This window comes from Squalius cephalus, assembly GCF_949319135.1.
Source record: "Squalius cephalus genome assembly, chromosome: 15".
NCBI classification, from domain to species: domain Eukaryota; kingdom Metazoa; phylum Chordata; class Actinopteri; order Cypriniformes; family Leuciscidae; genus Squalius; species Squalius cephalus.
Window position 1 is genome coordinate 15,724,068 of NC_137136.1, and position 18,355 is coordinate 15,742,422.

The window sequence follows — 18,355 nt, forward strand, 5'->3', positions numbered from 1 at the left end:
CTTAAACTAAGAACAAAATGGCAACTGAAAACAAGAAATTTTGCGTCTCAAGTAAAAATCTTCTACAGACGTTATGATATTGTTTAGCAGAAAACAAGACCGAAATCTTATTTAAAAAAGATATTTGCAGTCATCCATGTGCATGTTTGTTATTTTCTTTCTCTAACTTTTTGTAAAGGGCAACTTGGCCTTCCCCAGAGCTTTCAGGATGATGATATTAATGGAGTGTTTTTAGTGAACGTGCATAGAAGCGTTTCATAGGAACACAAGCTTCATTCGGGGTAATAAGGACATTGGGGACTATTCAAGAAGCGAAGACTCACACTGGCATTACACTTGATTAATATGGGCTAAGAGATGAAGTGATCTCGCAAATCACATTACTCAATATTCACAGTATTTTAAACCATTTGAGATTTGATAGGGGTGTGAATATATGGTTAAAAGCAAAAGAATGCCAAAAGAGTGCTAAGTCAGTGTGACTGAGTGGAGAATGGGAAAGAGGAATTATAGCTGAATGAAATACACAACTTTAACAAGTTCCAGAGGTGTGAATTAAGCACACACTGATGGCTCTTAAACAGTGTGTAATTGCTAATTGGCTCATTACTGATCTCTAATGGTTAATTGTGTTGTTGCAAATGGCCAGCTATCACTCAGATTCCCATGAGAGTGATGAAGGATATATGATTTTAATGACTCACTGAGCAGAGAGTTTACAGCTATTGTGAGTGTGACTGTGTGATAAAATTATTTATTTAGTATCAGGTTTGCTCTGCAGAAGATCATAACTACACCATCTAGGCCATGAAAGCATTTTTCACTATAGATAGCCATTCAAAAGGAGCCATGTATTCTGTTGAAATAAATTTTTAAAAATTATATTACAATAGAGATTTTACCAAAAAACATGTTCCCTTTAGAAGTTTAAAACAATGTTTTTGTTAACTTAAAATATTAAAAATCATTTATGTTAATTGAAAATTTGTATATAAAATATATTTAAAAAAGAATAAAAATTGTTAAAAGGACAAGTAAAATGAAATCAAAATCTTAATAAATACACTAATAAAATGGCTCACTGTAAAAAATGATTTTTAACTGTAAAAGACTGTAAAAATGTGACAGTAAAAACCTGTCTGCAACCACATCTGCCAGACTTTTGTGGAAAAAAAAGTCTGCTGTCTTTGATGTCACAGCTCGAAACAACCAGCTACAGAACTGAAGACCCTTGAGTCCCAACTCTCTGCGGTCCTGTGCCAGCCTAGCAACTGCCATTAAGAGAAATGAGAATGCTTTCACCGCATGTTTCTCACTGCAGGTTCTTTTTTTTTTTTTTTCAACTAACCACATGTCGGAATTAAAGTAAAGGAGTACTGGAAAGAAAGAGAAAAAGAAGATAGGAAGAAATCTGAGGTAGAAAAAGGCAAGCAGCCAAAGGAAACGAGAGTGAGTCAGTCCTCAGCACATCAGAACCCGAAGCCATTTCTTAATCTTTCCTTTCTCGCTCCCCCTGTTGCCCGCACGCCTGCTGTGTCTATGCAAGTGTTGAGGGCCGATGTTGTCAGCTGTCAGTTACAATATTGACGCTGATCTGGCTCAGCTCTGGACACTGAGCTCATAAAGCTCACCTCTTGGGAGGTGTGAGCGCTCGCGTGTGTGTGTGTGTACCTGAAGGTGTGAGGGTATCTCCTGGGTGATTTCCACTAGCTTAACCTGCAGTAGGGCTGTAATTAACTGGGGCTAATTATTGGCAGGCAGGGGTTAGGATGCTTATGAGAGATCCCTGTGCTGCCTGTGCAGATAATCACAGCTTAGGGGCCTGTCAGAAGTGTGTGTGTGAATGTGGAAACGCTAAGCAGCATGGAGTCAGGTAAGAGTATAGCCCCATCTAGCGAGATTCAACATTTGAGTTCAGCAGTTCTTCAGGCATCCCTTTCACATTCAGGATACTAAACAGATGCTAGGGCAGTATTTTAGTATGGACGATGACTGTTAACGTGCTAACAATCGTAATCGCAATCTTTTTTTTCTGAATGCCTGTAATGAATTTGACAGCAAACAGCAGCTGTTGAGCTGAATTGATTTCATCTCTTAATCATCATTTCCTGTCATTCGAACAGACTCATAACATATTCAATTAGCAACTGAACCTCAGCCAGCAATCTATATGAGACGGAGGAGAGGCGAGAAAGGAAAGGTGCAGGAAGGGGAGAACACATGGGAAATCACTGCGCGCCACGGCACTGCAAACATCTGTAGCGTGATCCACAGAGGAGCTGCTGAGATACTGAGGGTCAATAGAGAGGGGTCTAACAGGACAAAGACACTCGGATGTGTCATTTCCTCCCATAATCCCATTCTTCACACTTTTTTTCATATTTTCTTGTTTTAAATACTGAATCTGTTAGTCTGGGGACGGGAAGGGGGGGGGGGGGGGGGGGGGGTGTATAATTAAGATTTTTGAAAGAAGTCTCTTGTGCTCACCAAGGCTGCATTTTAAGTGTTTTCTCTTTGAATATTTTTTTAATGTCATTTATCTGAATTTTCAGTAGCCGTTCCTATAATCTTCAGTGTCACATGATCCTTCAGAAATCATTCTAATATGCTGATTTGCTGCTCAAGAAGCATTTCTTATTATTATCAGTGTTGATGGTAAAAAATATATATATTATTTTTCGAAAGCCATGATATATTACCGTTGAAACATTTGGGGTAAATTAAAAAAAAGAAAATAAATTAATACTTTTAATAAGCAAGGACGCATTAAATTGATTAAAATTGACCATAAATAAAGTTATAATTCTACAAAATCTTTCAAATAAATGCTGTTCAGTGAACTTTCTATTTATCATAGTTTCCACAAAATATTAAGTAGCAAAACCATTAATCAACATAATAAGAACCATATTAATAATTGAGCAGCAAACTGAAATCAGCATATTAGAATGATTTCTGAAGGATCATGTGGCATTGAAGACTCAGGTAATATCATTTTAATATACTTATTTAAAATTGTAATATTACTGTTTTATTGTATTTTGATCAAATAAATGCTGCCCTGCATGGTGCACATAAGAGACTTCTTTTAAAAACATAGAAAACAAATCTTATTTTTTCCAAACTTTTGACCATATGAGCAGATTTGTCATTCACAACCATGACTTTTTTTCTTTACTTAGATAATGAAAGAGCTAATGGAGAAATCTATATAAAGAGATGTTTTGTTGTACATGATGCGTATCCACAGTGGAGCTTTGTACAGTGTGCATGTATTAATTAAGAGTTATTATGTAGTGTGTTATGTATTCATCACATTTTATATGTACCAATTACAGCAGGAACTGCAGGTTATTTTCATATCTACATCAATTACATTAACAAACACTCTGACAGGAGATTATTTATGCAAGCTTGTGCAACTGTTTGTGTGTGTGACCACAGAAATCATGATAATGATAACCTCATCAGTGTCTGTGATTACAATAATGATGTTAGTACACAAATGCACTGGTCTCTCATTAGGAGAATCTGTCCACAGGGCAGAGCAGGGGGGGCTTGTGTCTAAAACCTAATTTATCAAATCCACATGGAGCCACACACATGAATGCAGTTTAAGTGCATGCTGGCTGCGTACTATCCATACAGCAAAAAGTGATGCACAACATGGCCAAAAGTGGACACACGAACAGAATGACCACATTCTTTTGTCCTACAAAAAGTAACTTTAGTGTGTGTTATCTGAGAGATGACTGAGGGTCTGGCCTATGGCAGAAGTGCAGGCACAGATATATACTCACAGGTCACTTTATTAGGTACGCCTATTCAATTGCTCATTAACGCAGATATCCAATCAGCCAATCACATGGCAGCAACTCAATGCATGTAAACATGGTCAAGACAAAGTTCAAACTGAGCATCAGAATGGGGAAGAAAAGTGATTTAAGTGACATGGCATGGTTGTTGGTGCCAGACGGGCTGCCTGAGTATTTCAGAAACTGCTGATCTACTGGGATTTTCACACACAACCATCTCTAGGGTTTACCGAGAAAGGTTTGAAAAAGAGTGAGTGAAAATATCCATTGAGCGGCAGTTCTGTGTGCAAAAATGCTTTGTTGATGCCTGAAGTCTGAGGATGGCCAGGCTGGTTTGAGCTGATAGAAAGGCAACAGAAACTCAAATAACTACGCATTACAACCGAGGTCTGCAGAAGAGCATCTCTGAACGCACAACACATCGAGCCTTGAAGCAGATGGGCTACAGCAACAGAAGACACACCAGTGCCACTGTCAGCTAAGAACAGGTAGCTGAGGCTATTCACACAGGCACACCAAAATTGGACAATAGAGGATTGGGGGGAAAACGTTGCCTGGTCTGATGAGTCTCGATTTCTGGTGTGACATTCAGCTCATGCTTTCATGTCCATCCCTTTATCGTGTCCTACCCATCTTCTGATGGCTACTTCCAGCAGGATAACACAGCATATCACAAAGCTCAAATTTTTGAACATGGCAGTGAGTTCACTATAGCCTACTCAAATGGCCTCACCAGATCTCAATCCAATAGATAGGGTATATTATCGGTATTTATAAAAAAAATGTCTTCTCTTGACAGGTCTGGAAAGAGGCCTGTGTATTCACCACCAGGAAGGAACCAAGAGGAACCAGCTAAGACGGTATGTACTCTTCATGTTTGTAATGTAATGCATCTTGACACAAGGCATGACAGACTAATCACCCAGACAAAGCATTTCATCAAACAACACATTGGAAAGCGTCAATCAGCAAACATACACTGGATTTAAAAACATGAAACATTGAAGTGTTCTGCAAAAATTCACTGATTTGTTGGAGAAGACTATGGAGACTCCTTATTTTTCCTTCTCATCATCCCGCGTCATCCATCCCGAGGACAGCCGCCCGGAATGATTGACAGCCCCTGCCGTGATCCGCAAAGACCTGCACGTCAGTTAGCGATATGACCTCCCCGGGTTACCATGGTAAACGACCAAGATTGGTTCTAAACTGGGTAGTTTGATTGAGTTAGCGCTAATTCACGTTTAATGACGCTATTGATTGGAACACGCGGGTGTTTGTGTTCTAACAGCCTCTGTCAAACCAATCAGATTAGCTGAGTACACCTGTACAACCGCGGAAACAAATAGCGCAAAGCAAACACATTGAAGGGACGGGCTAGTAGCGAGAGAAAAGCTGCGATCGCTCCAGGATCAAATAGCAATCAAGCGGCAGTCAGACAAAGCGGAGATTTCTGTGACCGGACTCCAAATGAGCGCGCAAGAGACAACTAGAGAAACAGAAAGCTCATAAGTGCTCGCTCTCGATCTCTATTTGCTCAAACTAAGAATTGAAGATCACTCCTCGCGTTGCGCGCACACACATAGGGCTCAATCTATCACCACAACACACTCTCATGGGAGAGGGAACATAACACATCCGACCATCGCCAGATTAATGGGTTAACACCAGGCACGTGCCCATAATGTGCTCTCGGGGACGCGGAGATTAGGCCGCGGCAGACAGTCCCGTCTTCAGTGGGCAACAGTCGTCTATCGATCCTTCTGTATGTGTGCATGTCTGTTCTGTGTACTAGACTCAAAGCGAGGGAAAGAGTGATGGGTATGTCACCAGTGCTTGCTCTGCTGACAGTACGTAAGGACTGTGGACAAGTTAAGATGAAGCCTCACACACAGGCTCTCTCAGGAATAATAGGGCCCTTTTTCTTTCTGTCAATAACCATAAAGTGTTTTGGGGTGTGTGCGTGCGTGCACTCAAATAATAGTAAAATATAGTAGGCCTAGCCAACAATATGTGGAATACAGGAATAAAAGCAAGACCTGGAGGTGAAACTGTGGCCTGTTTTTGACAGAGTCAACCAAGGCCCATTTCGTGGTGTGGTGTGATGTGAATCTGGTTATTGTTAAGTAGTTGTAAAGTAAAAACCTTAAATGCTCCTTAAAAACAATATTTCAGTGCAAAAAAGGACTCTAATGCTTTTGTTAAAAAAAAATTACAATTAGTTTGTTTACTTCTAGCAACTTGCAACTTTTAGGAACACAAAGATCAATGCAACTTTTTAATTGTATAATGCTAATATTATTTTTTAAGTAACAGCAAGTAACCTGTTAATGCATTTTTACTGAACACAGAAACCTCTCCCAACATGCACTGCAGCATAAATAATTATGGTAAAGTTGTTTTACCCTTTATTTCTACGGTTTATTCAAACATTTATATCCCTTAACATTTCAATTTTAGTTTATTTTTTCTTTCACGATGATGTCAATAGTTGAATGTGAAAATTCACCCTGTTTCTTAAATGCATAGTATTTTTTTTTTCCCCGTCCATATATTAAATAAATATGTTAAATAAAAAAAAGATCCTTTTTTCTTTGTAAATTCAAATATCATAACTCAATCTTCTGGAGAAACAGACTTCTCTCTGGTGACGAATGCTAGACTTCTCCAATCATTTAGTTGCTTATACTCCGCCACTTCCTCACAGTCGTCTGCAAGCTTGCATTGAGATCTGCCTCCATCCAATCAATAACCGATGGACTGAACCAAATCCGCACCTTACTTTTGTACGTCGCAAAACCGAAGAAAAGATCTGTCGCTATTTCCGTTAAATTGCGACTTTAAGACAGTACATTTACATTTAATCGTTTAGCAGCAGACGCTTTTGGTAAAGTGTTGATGAAAAAGATGCATCTGTTTCTTGAAAGACTCAGCAGCTCTGGTTGAGTTAGGCAGGTCATTCCACCAGCAGGGAACAGTCCTGTTAAACGTCTGTGAAAGGGATTTTATGCGTCTTTGGGATGGCTCCACAAGGAGCCGTTCGCTTGCAGAACACAAAGCTTCTGGAGGGCACATGAGTCTGAAGTAGTGAGTTTAGTTAAGGGTGCACAATGCAGAGCCAGTGGTTGTTCAGCAAACATCATTTGATGCGAGTGGCAATTGGCAACCAGTGCAAATTGATGAAGAGAGGTGTGACAGTACATGCTAGAAGGCCTGCCAAGAGAGCATTACAATCCATTCTGAATAGAACAAGAGCCTGGACAAGGAGTTGTGTAACATGCTCCGATATGAAGGGCCTGATCTTTAGCATTAAGACAGTAAGCATTTTGCTCTCCTTGAATGTACATTTCTGATGTACACATAATATAGAACAATTTGAAGCTATTAAATAGAAGGGAACAATCTGCATAGTATTTGTTTCAGATACCTTCTTAAAATTGACACCTACCTATTTTTTTTTTTTTTTACTATGTTAATTGATATCAGCATCTGCATGCTGAAAATTAGTTTGTATATGTTGTTAAAATGCACAACATGCCTTAAAAATAGACTTTCTCGAAAATTTCAAATGAAATACCATAATGGTTTGCAGATACTGATTTGTTTTTAAAGCTCTGGTCAAGCAGGTTCCATTGTAACATTTGAATACTGGTCTCTCTCTTCCTCCCTCTTTCTCTTCCTCTCCATCTCTCTCTCTCCGGTTGTCTTTCTTTTTCCCCTCTGCGTTTGTGAATGGGACCTGCGGCCATTGTCTCTGTGTCAATCACACACTCTCACACACATACCCAGGAGACACACAATTGACATTTGGCGGATTGCTGTGTGTGTGTGAGTGTGTGTGTTTTAGGTTATTAAGATAAGGCAGGTATGCCGTAGGTTCTTCATTAACATGTTAGGGGATCTCATCATCCTTTCTCCTCTAGCACTGTGGCCGTAATTGGGTAAGGCTATTAGACACAGAGTGATCACGCCTGTGTGATGGCAGGAGGGGGATGGTGGCGTTGCCAATGGGGGAGGATGGAATCTTATAACTATATGACACAGTGTGTGTGTATGAGAGCACGTCTATATCAGTGTGTATATGTGTGCTGATGGGATAGGACTATTAAAGCTGATGTCGGTTTAGGTAGACTTTAATAGTCCTGCTAAGCAGCGGGTAATTGGCCGTATCCGGAGAAAATAGGAGAGATTGATTTAGAGGTGTCTGGGTTTAAATGGACACCTTGGAGGATGGAATTTTAAGCTGTAAAGTCAGGCTATGTAGTGCCACTTGGCATTTGTAACTGCACAATATGAGTGAGAAAAAAGGATGAATATACTATAAATACCCTTGTAATACTAACCATGTGATTCTTAATAAATTGATCCTGATTTTATTATATAGAGTGCAGTTTTGAATGTGCTACTCTGTTGTTGTTTTTTACTATCTATGGCTTTATCTTTGATCTTTACTCTATTTTGTAACAACCTTGTGATCTCCCTCCATGTGGTCTAATTTAGAGATTTTCCTTCCATTAAAGGAGAACTCCGGTCAATTTTAACATTGAGCTCATTTTTTTGTAAATTTGGAGTGCTGTCAGTACAGAGAACAACGACAAAAATCGGTGTTGCCTACACCGTGTTATCCTCTTTTTAAAATTTGCACCCTGTTGACTTAAATGGGGCAAGTTTTAAACCTGCTTTTAGCCTCTTAACATCCTTGATGTGTCATTACAAGTGCCCAGCCATGTGAGTTATTCCTTCAGAGTGAACACGGGTGAATCTGACTGCAGTAGATGTGAAAGATATGAATAAAAATGAAGTTAATTCGGCCAGCGCACATACCTGTATTTATTTCCTGTTTTTGGTTGAAGTCCATAGTAGTCGATTGTCGAGTTCACGCGCATGATCATAGGTAGCTAAGCAACAGTTGAGAACTCGACAATCGACTACTGTGGATTTCGACCGAAAACAGGAAATAAATACAGGTATGAGCACATTGTAATGACACATCAAGGATGTTAAGAGGCTAAAAGCAGGTTTAAAACTAGCCCCATTTAAGTCAACAGGGTGCAAATTTTAAAAAGAGGATAACTCGGTGTAGGCAACACCAATTTTTGTCGTTGTTCTCTGTATTGACAGCACTCCAAATTTACAAAAAAATAAGCTCAATGTTAAAATTGACCGGAGTTCTCCTTTAACTGATGGTTTGTGAAGGATCAGCGCTGCTGAGACATATCAGCATTTGTACTTGGTCACTTGCTACTGATTTTGCTGTCTTAAATCACATTCCAACATACTAATCAGATACTGGCTGGAAAAAAGGTGAAGTAAGACAGTGGGCTTCTTAATTTATCTTGTTAAAACAGATGGAGGAATGAATGGTGCAAAATACAGAGAAATATTTGTAAGCAAAATGACCAAAATTGAAGCTTAATCTAAGAATGATAAAATGACAAAAATATCACAATAATATATCATGTAATTTAAAAGGACAGTTTAAATGTACACTAGCAGTAGTGAATACTTTCAATATTGTGTATGCCTATATTGCTTAGGCTTATACAGTACATTAAGCTATAGGCTATTGCAACGTGATGAAGCCTCTTTCCGTTTAGAAATGAAACACTGCCATCTAGTGATTCGTGTGAGGTTCACATTCTCCCCTACTGTCATTGTGAAAACCACATATAGTTTAGTTGAAAGAGATTAACTAATAATAATGACAATTAAATGTGTAATAAAAAGTAGCCTACGGAATGGGTTGCCAGAATTTTACTTGTTGTTACAAACATCAGAGGATTGGATGGCTGTATATTTTAGTTCCTACTTGTAGACGGCTATATTAAAATCAGTTTGTTACTCTAAAATTTGGGCTACTAGGTGGTATAAAAGGCCACACGATGACGATTAAACTAAATTGTCTTCTAAAACACGTTTTAACATTTTTTTTTAATCGTAGGCTATATAGTTCCTTGTTAAATATTCATCTGTAAATAATAGCCTAAGGTTATTAACATTCCACATTTTACGATTTTACATTATTTTTACAGTATTAGGCCTCAATGTCTTTGTCTTTAAAAATCTAATATTTGTTTAATAAAGTTACATATATAACCTACAGTGTATCTGCGACTGTAGTTCAGTGCGATGCTATTGGAACGAAATACTGCCGATCTCTATCGATTGACGTGCAAGGCGAAGAAAACACACATACAGAGGGGAGGAATAATCTGTGAAATCAGTGCAGAACGGTTCCATAGATTCAGAAGTGTGCAATGATGTGATAATAAATAACAAATTGATATTTCTAAATAGTGTATACAGTTAATATTATCACTGAGCGCCGTTTCATTATCAAGCAACATCAGTATTGGTTACAAATCTCACCTTGAGCGGATTGGTTTGGCCCTATTCATTAACGGCACAGCAGCACCCCCTCCCCCTCGGACCAAACGAAACGCTTTATCATGAAAGGGATTTAATTAGCTACATTTTATTATTTGTTATCAGTCTAAGTATCAGTACTGGAATGCGACTAGTAAATCAGAACCGATTCTCTTCGCCTGTACAGTAACCATTATGGCATCAGTCATGTATCTTCTGCACCCGCTGCTGCAGATCTGTGTGCTGCTCGATGCGACACTGTGGCTGGCGGTCTCTGCCAGCCCTACCGATGATAATGTACTGCGGGCCGGCCATGGAGAACACGGAGAGCCGGGCCATGAAGAACCACATAAGGACTCGTACAGCACATTCGCCTCCGAGTTCCTCGAGTCCAGATACCTCTCAGACGAAGGTACGAAGGAATAAAAAGACAATGCTTACATTGAAATCATGAATGTTGTTTTTGTGTCGTTTCTCTGTAAATGTGAGTGCAATTTTTTAGAAGCAATACATGTAGTGAATGTCACACTGTTTGATGCCCTCCCTCACTACAGGCCTTTTAATTATGAGATATTGTTTTTGATTCACTGATATAATCCTTTCCATTCATATGGTATAAAATCAGCACCTTGGTCAGCAGCCCACAGGCCTGTGAAACTCATTTCCAGTTATCAGCAGACTTTCCCAAGTCTATTTAAGTCTATTAAGCCCGTCTATTTTATATTCAGTATACTGTCTGCAGATGCCCAGACAGTGATTCATAAAGTCATGACACATCAAAGGGATAGAATAGAATAGAATAGAATAGAATAGAAACTCTTAATACCACATGACTGGGCCAGTGTTGTACTTAGATACAGCTATGCAACATCCATGATGGGACAATGTTCAATAGTATAAAACATGTTCAGTCTGTAAAGCTGCTTTGAAGCGATATGTATTTTGAAAAGCGCTATACAAATGAATGTGAATCAAATTGAATTGAATATAAATGAAAACTAAAATAAGATTTTAAATTAAATCAAAACAAATGTCATTTTTCAAGCAGGGAATTCTGAAAATTCAAAATGGGACAGTGTTCTGTTGTATAAATGTGTAAATGTAAAACACTATGTGTAATGTACAAAACAATACGATATACACTACCATTCTAAAATTTGGGATCAGTAAAATTTTGATGTTTCTATGTTAATATATCTTCAGTGTTACATGATCATTCTTATATGTTGATTTGGTGCTCAATAAATATTTCCTATTTTTTAAAAAAAAAGCTTAATATAAAGCTTTTGTTACATTATGAATGTCTTAACTGTTATTTTTTGGTCAATCAGTGTGTCCTTGCTGAATAAAAATATTAATTTCTTTCTTTAAAAAAACAAACTTACCTGACCACATACTTTTCAGTGGTAGTGTCATATATAATGTACAATACAATACAATACACAGCCTCTAGGGGGTCGGTGGTGGGATTCTAGAGGTCTACTCAATGTTTTATCTCTAAAAAAAAAAAATTCTGACAAAAAAAAGTTATACAGCAAGTACATTATGCAAACCCAAATCTATAATTAAGAAACTGAAGTTCATCTAAATCATTGGCCCTTCCACATTACTATGTATTAAGTAAAATTAAAATGTAATGTAAAAGATATATTGCATCGTTGTTTATTTTAGTAGTAGGACTAGTTGAAACCAGTTCATTAATGTATTGGTTGTCTGATGTCTCATAGGTTACCCCTTCCCAACTGCACCCCCTGTGGACCCATTTGCCCGCATCAAAGTTAGCGACTGTGGAGTAACCAAAGGATGCATCAGGTGAGCGCATGGAAAAAAAGGTTAAAATTAGTCTAGGGACAATATATTACTGTAGTAGTGTCAAATAGTGTATTACATGCTGTAATCTGCCAGTACACTCAAGAGTTATAAGTGTCAATCAGCCAATGGTGCTGCTTCTCTGTGTTGTTCAGTGGAATGTTCTGCAGCATGAAATGTACATACACATCATGTAGAATTTTTGTAAGTCTGTGTTGATGGTTATTCTAATAATTAGAAACAGGTTGATGGTAAAACCTGCAGGCCATTACTGCCTGACGCGTCTACGCCGGTGTCAAATTGCCAGCCGCAGGGTCATCAGCAGGGAGCCACCCTTCACCGATGTTTCGCCCCTTTAGTCCCAGAACATCTCAGGGTGGTGGGGCAATGGACAGGGACGTCTCCCTGCCGCTGGACTTAGATCTCAGGTCCTTTTGTCTTTGAGGCTTCTTAGCACCCCAGCTCTTGTCATTCCTCCTCAGCCACAGCCAAAAGCTTCCTTTTCTCTGCCTCTTGGTCAAGATCTTAAAGGGATAGTTCACCCAAAAATGAAAATTCATCAAATGTCATAATTTACTCATCCTTATGTTTTTCCAAACCTGTGTGACTTTCAGACGTCCGTGAAACACAGGAATCAACTGTTTTTGTCCATATAATCAAAGTCAGTGAGATTCAAAACTACACAGGACCCCACTGGCTTTAATTTTATGGAGAAATAAACACTGAGATTAGCCTGGGAAAACCCAGACAACTTCCGGCAAATTTAGATTTGCTCTGCAAGTAGTCTGGCAAAGAGCTCATTCAAGCCCATTTCTAATCCGTCGAAATCGCGGCACCAATCAGAAACGTTGGGGCGGGCTTTACACAATGACGATCACTCTGATTGGTTTTAGGTCTATCCAATTGCGCCCAGAGGCATTTGAGCGATGTCCGTTGGTGAAGCCACCAACTTTTAAATGCATTATTATATTCAAATTGCAAACACATGAGGACAGTCTCCATGAAAGACCCACTGGCAGATGAACGTGCTACTACATTTCTCTCTGAAACGGTAGGAAATTAAATTAGATTTAATAGAGGATTTTAACTGTGACACGATGATTGACAGGGCAGTTTAAGTGACAGGATGCACGCGACAGATCCGTCCAATAAAGATGACGAAGTAGTATGTCCCAAAGTTTGCCTACTTTTTTGATACACATTCAAAAGTAAATACCCTTTCTTCACAAAAAGAGTACATACTTTTATGGCGTAGTGTAACTTAGGCGAATTGGGACGCAGCATATGGCTTTACACGATGCCGATCGCTCTGATTGGTTTTAGGTCTATCCAATTGCGCCCAGAGGCATTTGAGCGACGTCTGTTGGTGACGCCCCTTTGGAAATTAGTTATTAATGAACCTTTGCCAGACCATAACTCAGTTACTACTGAGAATGGTCTGGTTTTAACCAGGCTACACTGAGATATTTTTCAAAATATCATCTTTTGTGTTCCACAGAATAAAGAAAGTCAAACATGTTTGGAATTACATGAATGTGCGTACATGAATAAAATGTGTGCCTCAATTTATTTGTCTCTCTCTTAATTTTTCTGTTGCTGTAGATATGGCAAACCAGGCTGTGACGCAGAGACCTGTGAATACTTCCTGAGTTTCAGACGCATTGGCACAGATGTAGAATTCGAGATGAGTGCAGACACTGACGGATGGGTTGCTGTTGGTTTCTCCTCTGACAAAAAAATGGTAAAAGGGGAGGGAGTGAATATAAGGTGGGAATGCTTTCAGACCTGCTAAGAAATACACAATAATATTGTTGTTGTAGGGAGGTGATGATGTAATGGGCTGTGTTCATGACGATAATGGACGTGTGCGGATCCATCATTTCTATAATGTGGGCCAGTGGGCCAAAGAAATCAAGCGCAACCCGGCACGGGACGAGGAGGGCATTTTTGAAAACAACCGCGTCACCTGCCGCTTCAAACGGCCTCTTCATGTGCCACGGGAGGAGACGCTAGTGGACCTGCACCTAAGCTGGTACTATCTGTTTGCTTGGGGACCTGCCATACAAGGTAAGTCATTCAGCCCCATTTTAAAGGAGCCCTATTATGCTTTTTTATGCTTTAGTTAAGAGTGTAATGTTGCTGTTTGTTTGAGCATGAAAAAGGTCGGCAAAGTTACAAAGCACAAAGTCCACTTCAAAGGTAGTTATTCTCTATATCAGTAAGCACTGTTTCTGAACTCTCTGATATGCCTCGATTGTAGTCTTGAGGTTTCTTCTGGGAACGCACACATCACAATATTCCTCATTTAAATAATTCCAGCCCAGCCCCAAAAAAAGGGACGAGGGATGGTTGAGTTGCATCAGTAGCGATCACAACACTGGTCCAGCCTACCAGTCAGAGCGCTTTTTAGAAGGCAGGGCTTCAAAGAGACGGGAACTAAACAGGGATGCGTTTCCCGTACAGTGATGTAACTCACTGCTTAACCACCGTGGTACGATGCATCGCTGTACAAAACTTAACTAGCTAGTCACGACTGTTTGCCGAAACCGGTTGCACCTTTTGTCGTTTCAAGCACATAGGTTGTACAATATACAGTGAGGAAAATAAGTATTTGAACACCCTGCTATTTTGCAAGTTCTCCCACTTAGAAATCATGGAGGGGTCTGAAATTGTCATCGTAGGTGCATGTCCACTGTGAGAGACATAATCTAAAAAAAAAAATCCAGAAATCACAATGTATGATTTTTTAACTATTTATTTGTATGATACAGCTGCAAATAAGTATTTGAACACCTGAGAAAATCAATGTTAATATTTGGTACAGTAGCCTTTGTTTGCAATTACAGAGGTCAAACGTTTCCTGTAGTTTTTCACCAGGTTTGCACACACTGCAGGAGGGATTTTGGCCCACTCCTCCACACAGATCTTCTCTAGATCAGTCAGGTTTCTGGGCTGTCGCTGAGAAACTAGGTCTGGAGACTGGCTAGGCCACGCCAGAACCTTGATATGCTTCTTACAGAGCCACTCCTTGGTTATCCTGGCTGTGTGCTTCGGGTCATTGTCATGTTGGAAGACCCAGCCTCGACCCATCTTCAATGCTCTAACTGAGGGAAGGAGGTTGTTCCCCAAAATCTCGCAATACATGGCCCCGGTCATCCTCTCCTTAATACAGTGCAGTCGCCCTTTCCCATGTGCAGAAAAACACCCCCAAAGCATGATGCTACCACCCCCATGCTTCACAGTAGGGATGGTGTTCTTGGGATGGTACTCATCATTCTTCTTCCTCCAAACATGTTTAGTGGAATTATGACCAAAAAGTTCTATTTTGGTCTCATCTGACCACATGACTTTCTCCCATGACTCCTCTGGATCATCCAAATGGTCATTGGCAAACTTAAGACGGGCCTTGACATGTGCTGGTTTAAGCAGGGGAACCTTCCGTGCCATGCATGATTTCAAACCATGACGTCTTAGTGTATTACCAACAGTAACCTTGGAAACGGTGGTCCCAGCTCTTTTCAGGTCATTGACCAGCTCCTCCCGTGTAGTTCTGGGCTGATTTCTCACCTTTCTTAGGATCATTGAGACCCCACGAGGTGAGATCTTGCATGGAGCCCCAGTCCGAGGGAGATTGACAGTCATGTTTAGCTTCTTCCATTTTCTAATGATTGCTCCAACAGTGGACCTTTTTTCACCAAGCTGCTTGGCAATTTCCCCATAGCCCTTTCCAGCCTTGTGGAGGTGTACAATTTTGTCTCTAGTGTCTTTGGACAGCTCTTTGGTCTAGGCCATGTTAGTAGTTGGATTCTTACTGATTGAATGGGGTGGACAGGTGTCTTTATGCAGCTAACGACCTCAAACAGGTGCATCTAATTTAGGATAATAAATGGAGTGGAGGTGGACATTTTAAAGGCAGACTAACAGGTCTTTGAGGGTCAGAATTCTAGCTGATAGACAGGTGTTCAAATACTTATTTGCAGCTGTATCATACAAATAAATAGTTAAAAAATCATATATTGTGATTTCTGGATTTTTTTTTTTAGATTATGTCTCTCACAGTGGACATGCACCTACGATGACAATTTCAGACCCCTCCATGATTTCCAAGTGGGAGAACTTGCAAAATAGCAGGGTGTTCAAATACTTATTTTCCTCACTGTAGGTCTGTCACTTGAAGGTGGTGGAGTAATAACTTCTGCTAATTAATCGATTCGAGAGCGCAATTAATGTTATTAATATTATTATAGTTAATTTACATAGACAACAGAGAGCTGTTAATTTTTTTATCACATTAACATGCTGTATTATTTGGCATACACTACCCTTATATATTTGGTTCATTCAGTCAGCAGGTTTCTCCACGTAAAGTAATTTTTCTGGCATGCTACTGTAACTGTAAGGTTCCCGTATGTAAAAACGGGGCTGAATGTTGACATGCTAAAATATATAGATTAAAATGTGTATATAATATATATATATATATATATATATATATATATATATATATATATATATATATATATATATATATATATATATATATATATATATATTTAAATTGGGTGAAAGATATACAATGTACTGAATGTTAGCTTGCTTATTGTGCCCAAGAGCACAATCTATTTAAGTCCACATGCCGTTTTATCTAGAAACTATGCTTCTAACCACAGCTCGAGAGCTGTAGTTCCAACCATGTAAGTTTGTGACGCGTTTTGCGAACATTCACTGGTACTATGGTTCCAGGAAACGTCAAATCGTTCTACTATGTTGGTAACGATGGAACTTGCGACCATAGTTGGCTAACAATGCTTTTGGGAAACGCACCCCAGAGTGTTTCTGACAGACTGGGAAGAGAGGTGCTGCAACATATGTGAAAAATAATGTGTTTTTGGAACATCCAAGTATGAAAACCTATTCTAGTAGACCCCAAAAACAAAATCACGACTTTGAAAAAGGTCCCCTTTAAGGCTACAAATTCAGCCTGGTTTATGATTTTGTCATAATGCTTTTGTTCTGTTTTTCTTCTCAGGTTCCATCACAAGGCATGACATTGACTCCCCACCGGTGTCAGATCGCATGATTAGCATCTATAAATACGAGGACATTTTCATGCCTGCCACAGCCTATCAGACGTTCTCCTCTCCCTTTTGCCTCCTCCTCATCGTTGCTCTTACTTTCTACCTGCTGATGGGCACACCATAACCAGCCAAAAGAGAAGGAATACAATTAACCATGGAGACATGACTAATACGAATAGCTTAACAGTATTAGAAACAGGCAGCAATAAATAAGATGACAAACACATTGTGATTCTACAATATCCTCAATCTACATAAACTAAGATGGTATTTGGTCTGCGGATTAATATTCAGTTATATACAAGCAATGATTCTCATTCAGAGGTGAGAGAGTCAAACATACACTTATATATTATAACCCTGAATGGTATGTTACTCCATGGTAAGTTTAGCCTACAATCTGAGCCAAATTAATGTTAATATTCAGTATACTTAAGATGCGGTCACAGTGAACTTTTGGGTGCAGAAATTGCCTAAAGTGATGCCGCGAATCCGTGAAAACCTTGAACCCATTGGAAAATCTTTTGCCGAAAATTCTCGATTGTGTGGATTCCTATTGAAATGACTGCATTTCACCCGTGAAAATTCACCAATCAGCAGTAAAAGTGTCCAAACCATTACAGTGGCACATATCATGACACACTTTGTCCCACCACAGAGCTCTACAGAGAAGTGAACTGTCTCCTATTGAATATAATGTTTTGCCAAATCTCAGTAGAAATGCTCTGCTGTTTGTAGTTGCCTGCTTTCCACTATTTTTCCAGTACATTATAGCTCTGATGAACATTTATTAATGCTGTGAATTTTAGAGGGATGTAAATTAATGCCTGTGACTGACTACGCAACTTACAGCAGTACATAACTGGCCCTCCAGCACAAACACACACACATAGTATTCATAACACATCACTGCCTTCCATTTAGCCAGCATTGCCAGCTCAGTATTTGATGATGCATGCCAGCAAACCAGCTTCATCTGAGCCATTTAGACCAGTGTTCACTGGAATAGAACCAGTCCAGGAGAGAATCATGTGGTTTTTATTCCAATGAATCGAAGACTATCTACACCAAGGACTTCATGCCATTGCAAAACTTACAAATGTTCCAAGAATTGATTGCTGCCTCTGTAGAACGATTTGGATCACACCAGTTAGCGTGTGGTTGTATACAGTTCTAATTCTTTGGCAATATCCTGTAAAAAAAAACACATTTGTATAGCAGATTGAAGAGCGCCATGTAAAGACGTTTAGAAAAGTATTTTGTTTTAAATACATTGTTATATTTACC

The 18,355-nt window shown here is 39.3% G+C and overlaps 1 protein-coding gene across 1 annotated transcript; it reads left to right on the forward strand.

Annotated features, from left to right (window-relative positions):
- The first annotated feature begins 10,242 nt into the window (after window positions 1–10,242).
- On the forward strand, window positions 10,243–18,277 carry frrs1l (ferric-chelate reductase 1-like). Its single transcript, XM_079895025.1, has 5 exons — window positions 10,243–10,593; window positions 11,909–11,993; window positions 13,593–13,731; window positions 13,811–14,057; window positions 17,020–18,277. Exons 1-5 carry the CDS (start codon window positions 10,377–10,379, stop codon window positions 17,190–17,192), a joined length of 861 nt encoding a protein of 286 aa, XP_079751151.1. The 5' UTR covers window positions 10,243–10,376; the 3' UTR covers window positions 17,193–18,277.
- Window positions 18,278–18,355: the final 78 nt, after the last annotated feature.

Coding starts and splice junctions, on each gene's coding strand:
- frrs1l (XM_079895025.1), top strand. CDS start 10,377: ATGGCATCAGTCATGTATCTTCTGCACCCGCTGCTGCAGATCTGTGTG. Junction 11,994..13,592: donor GTAACCAAAGGATGCATCAG/GTGAGCGCATGG, acceptor CTGTTGCTGTAG/ATATGGCAAACCAGGCTGTG. Junction 14,058..17,019: donor TTGGGGACCTGCCATACAAG/GTAAGTCATTCA, acceptor TTTTCTTCTCAG/GTTCCATCACAAGGCATGAC.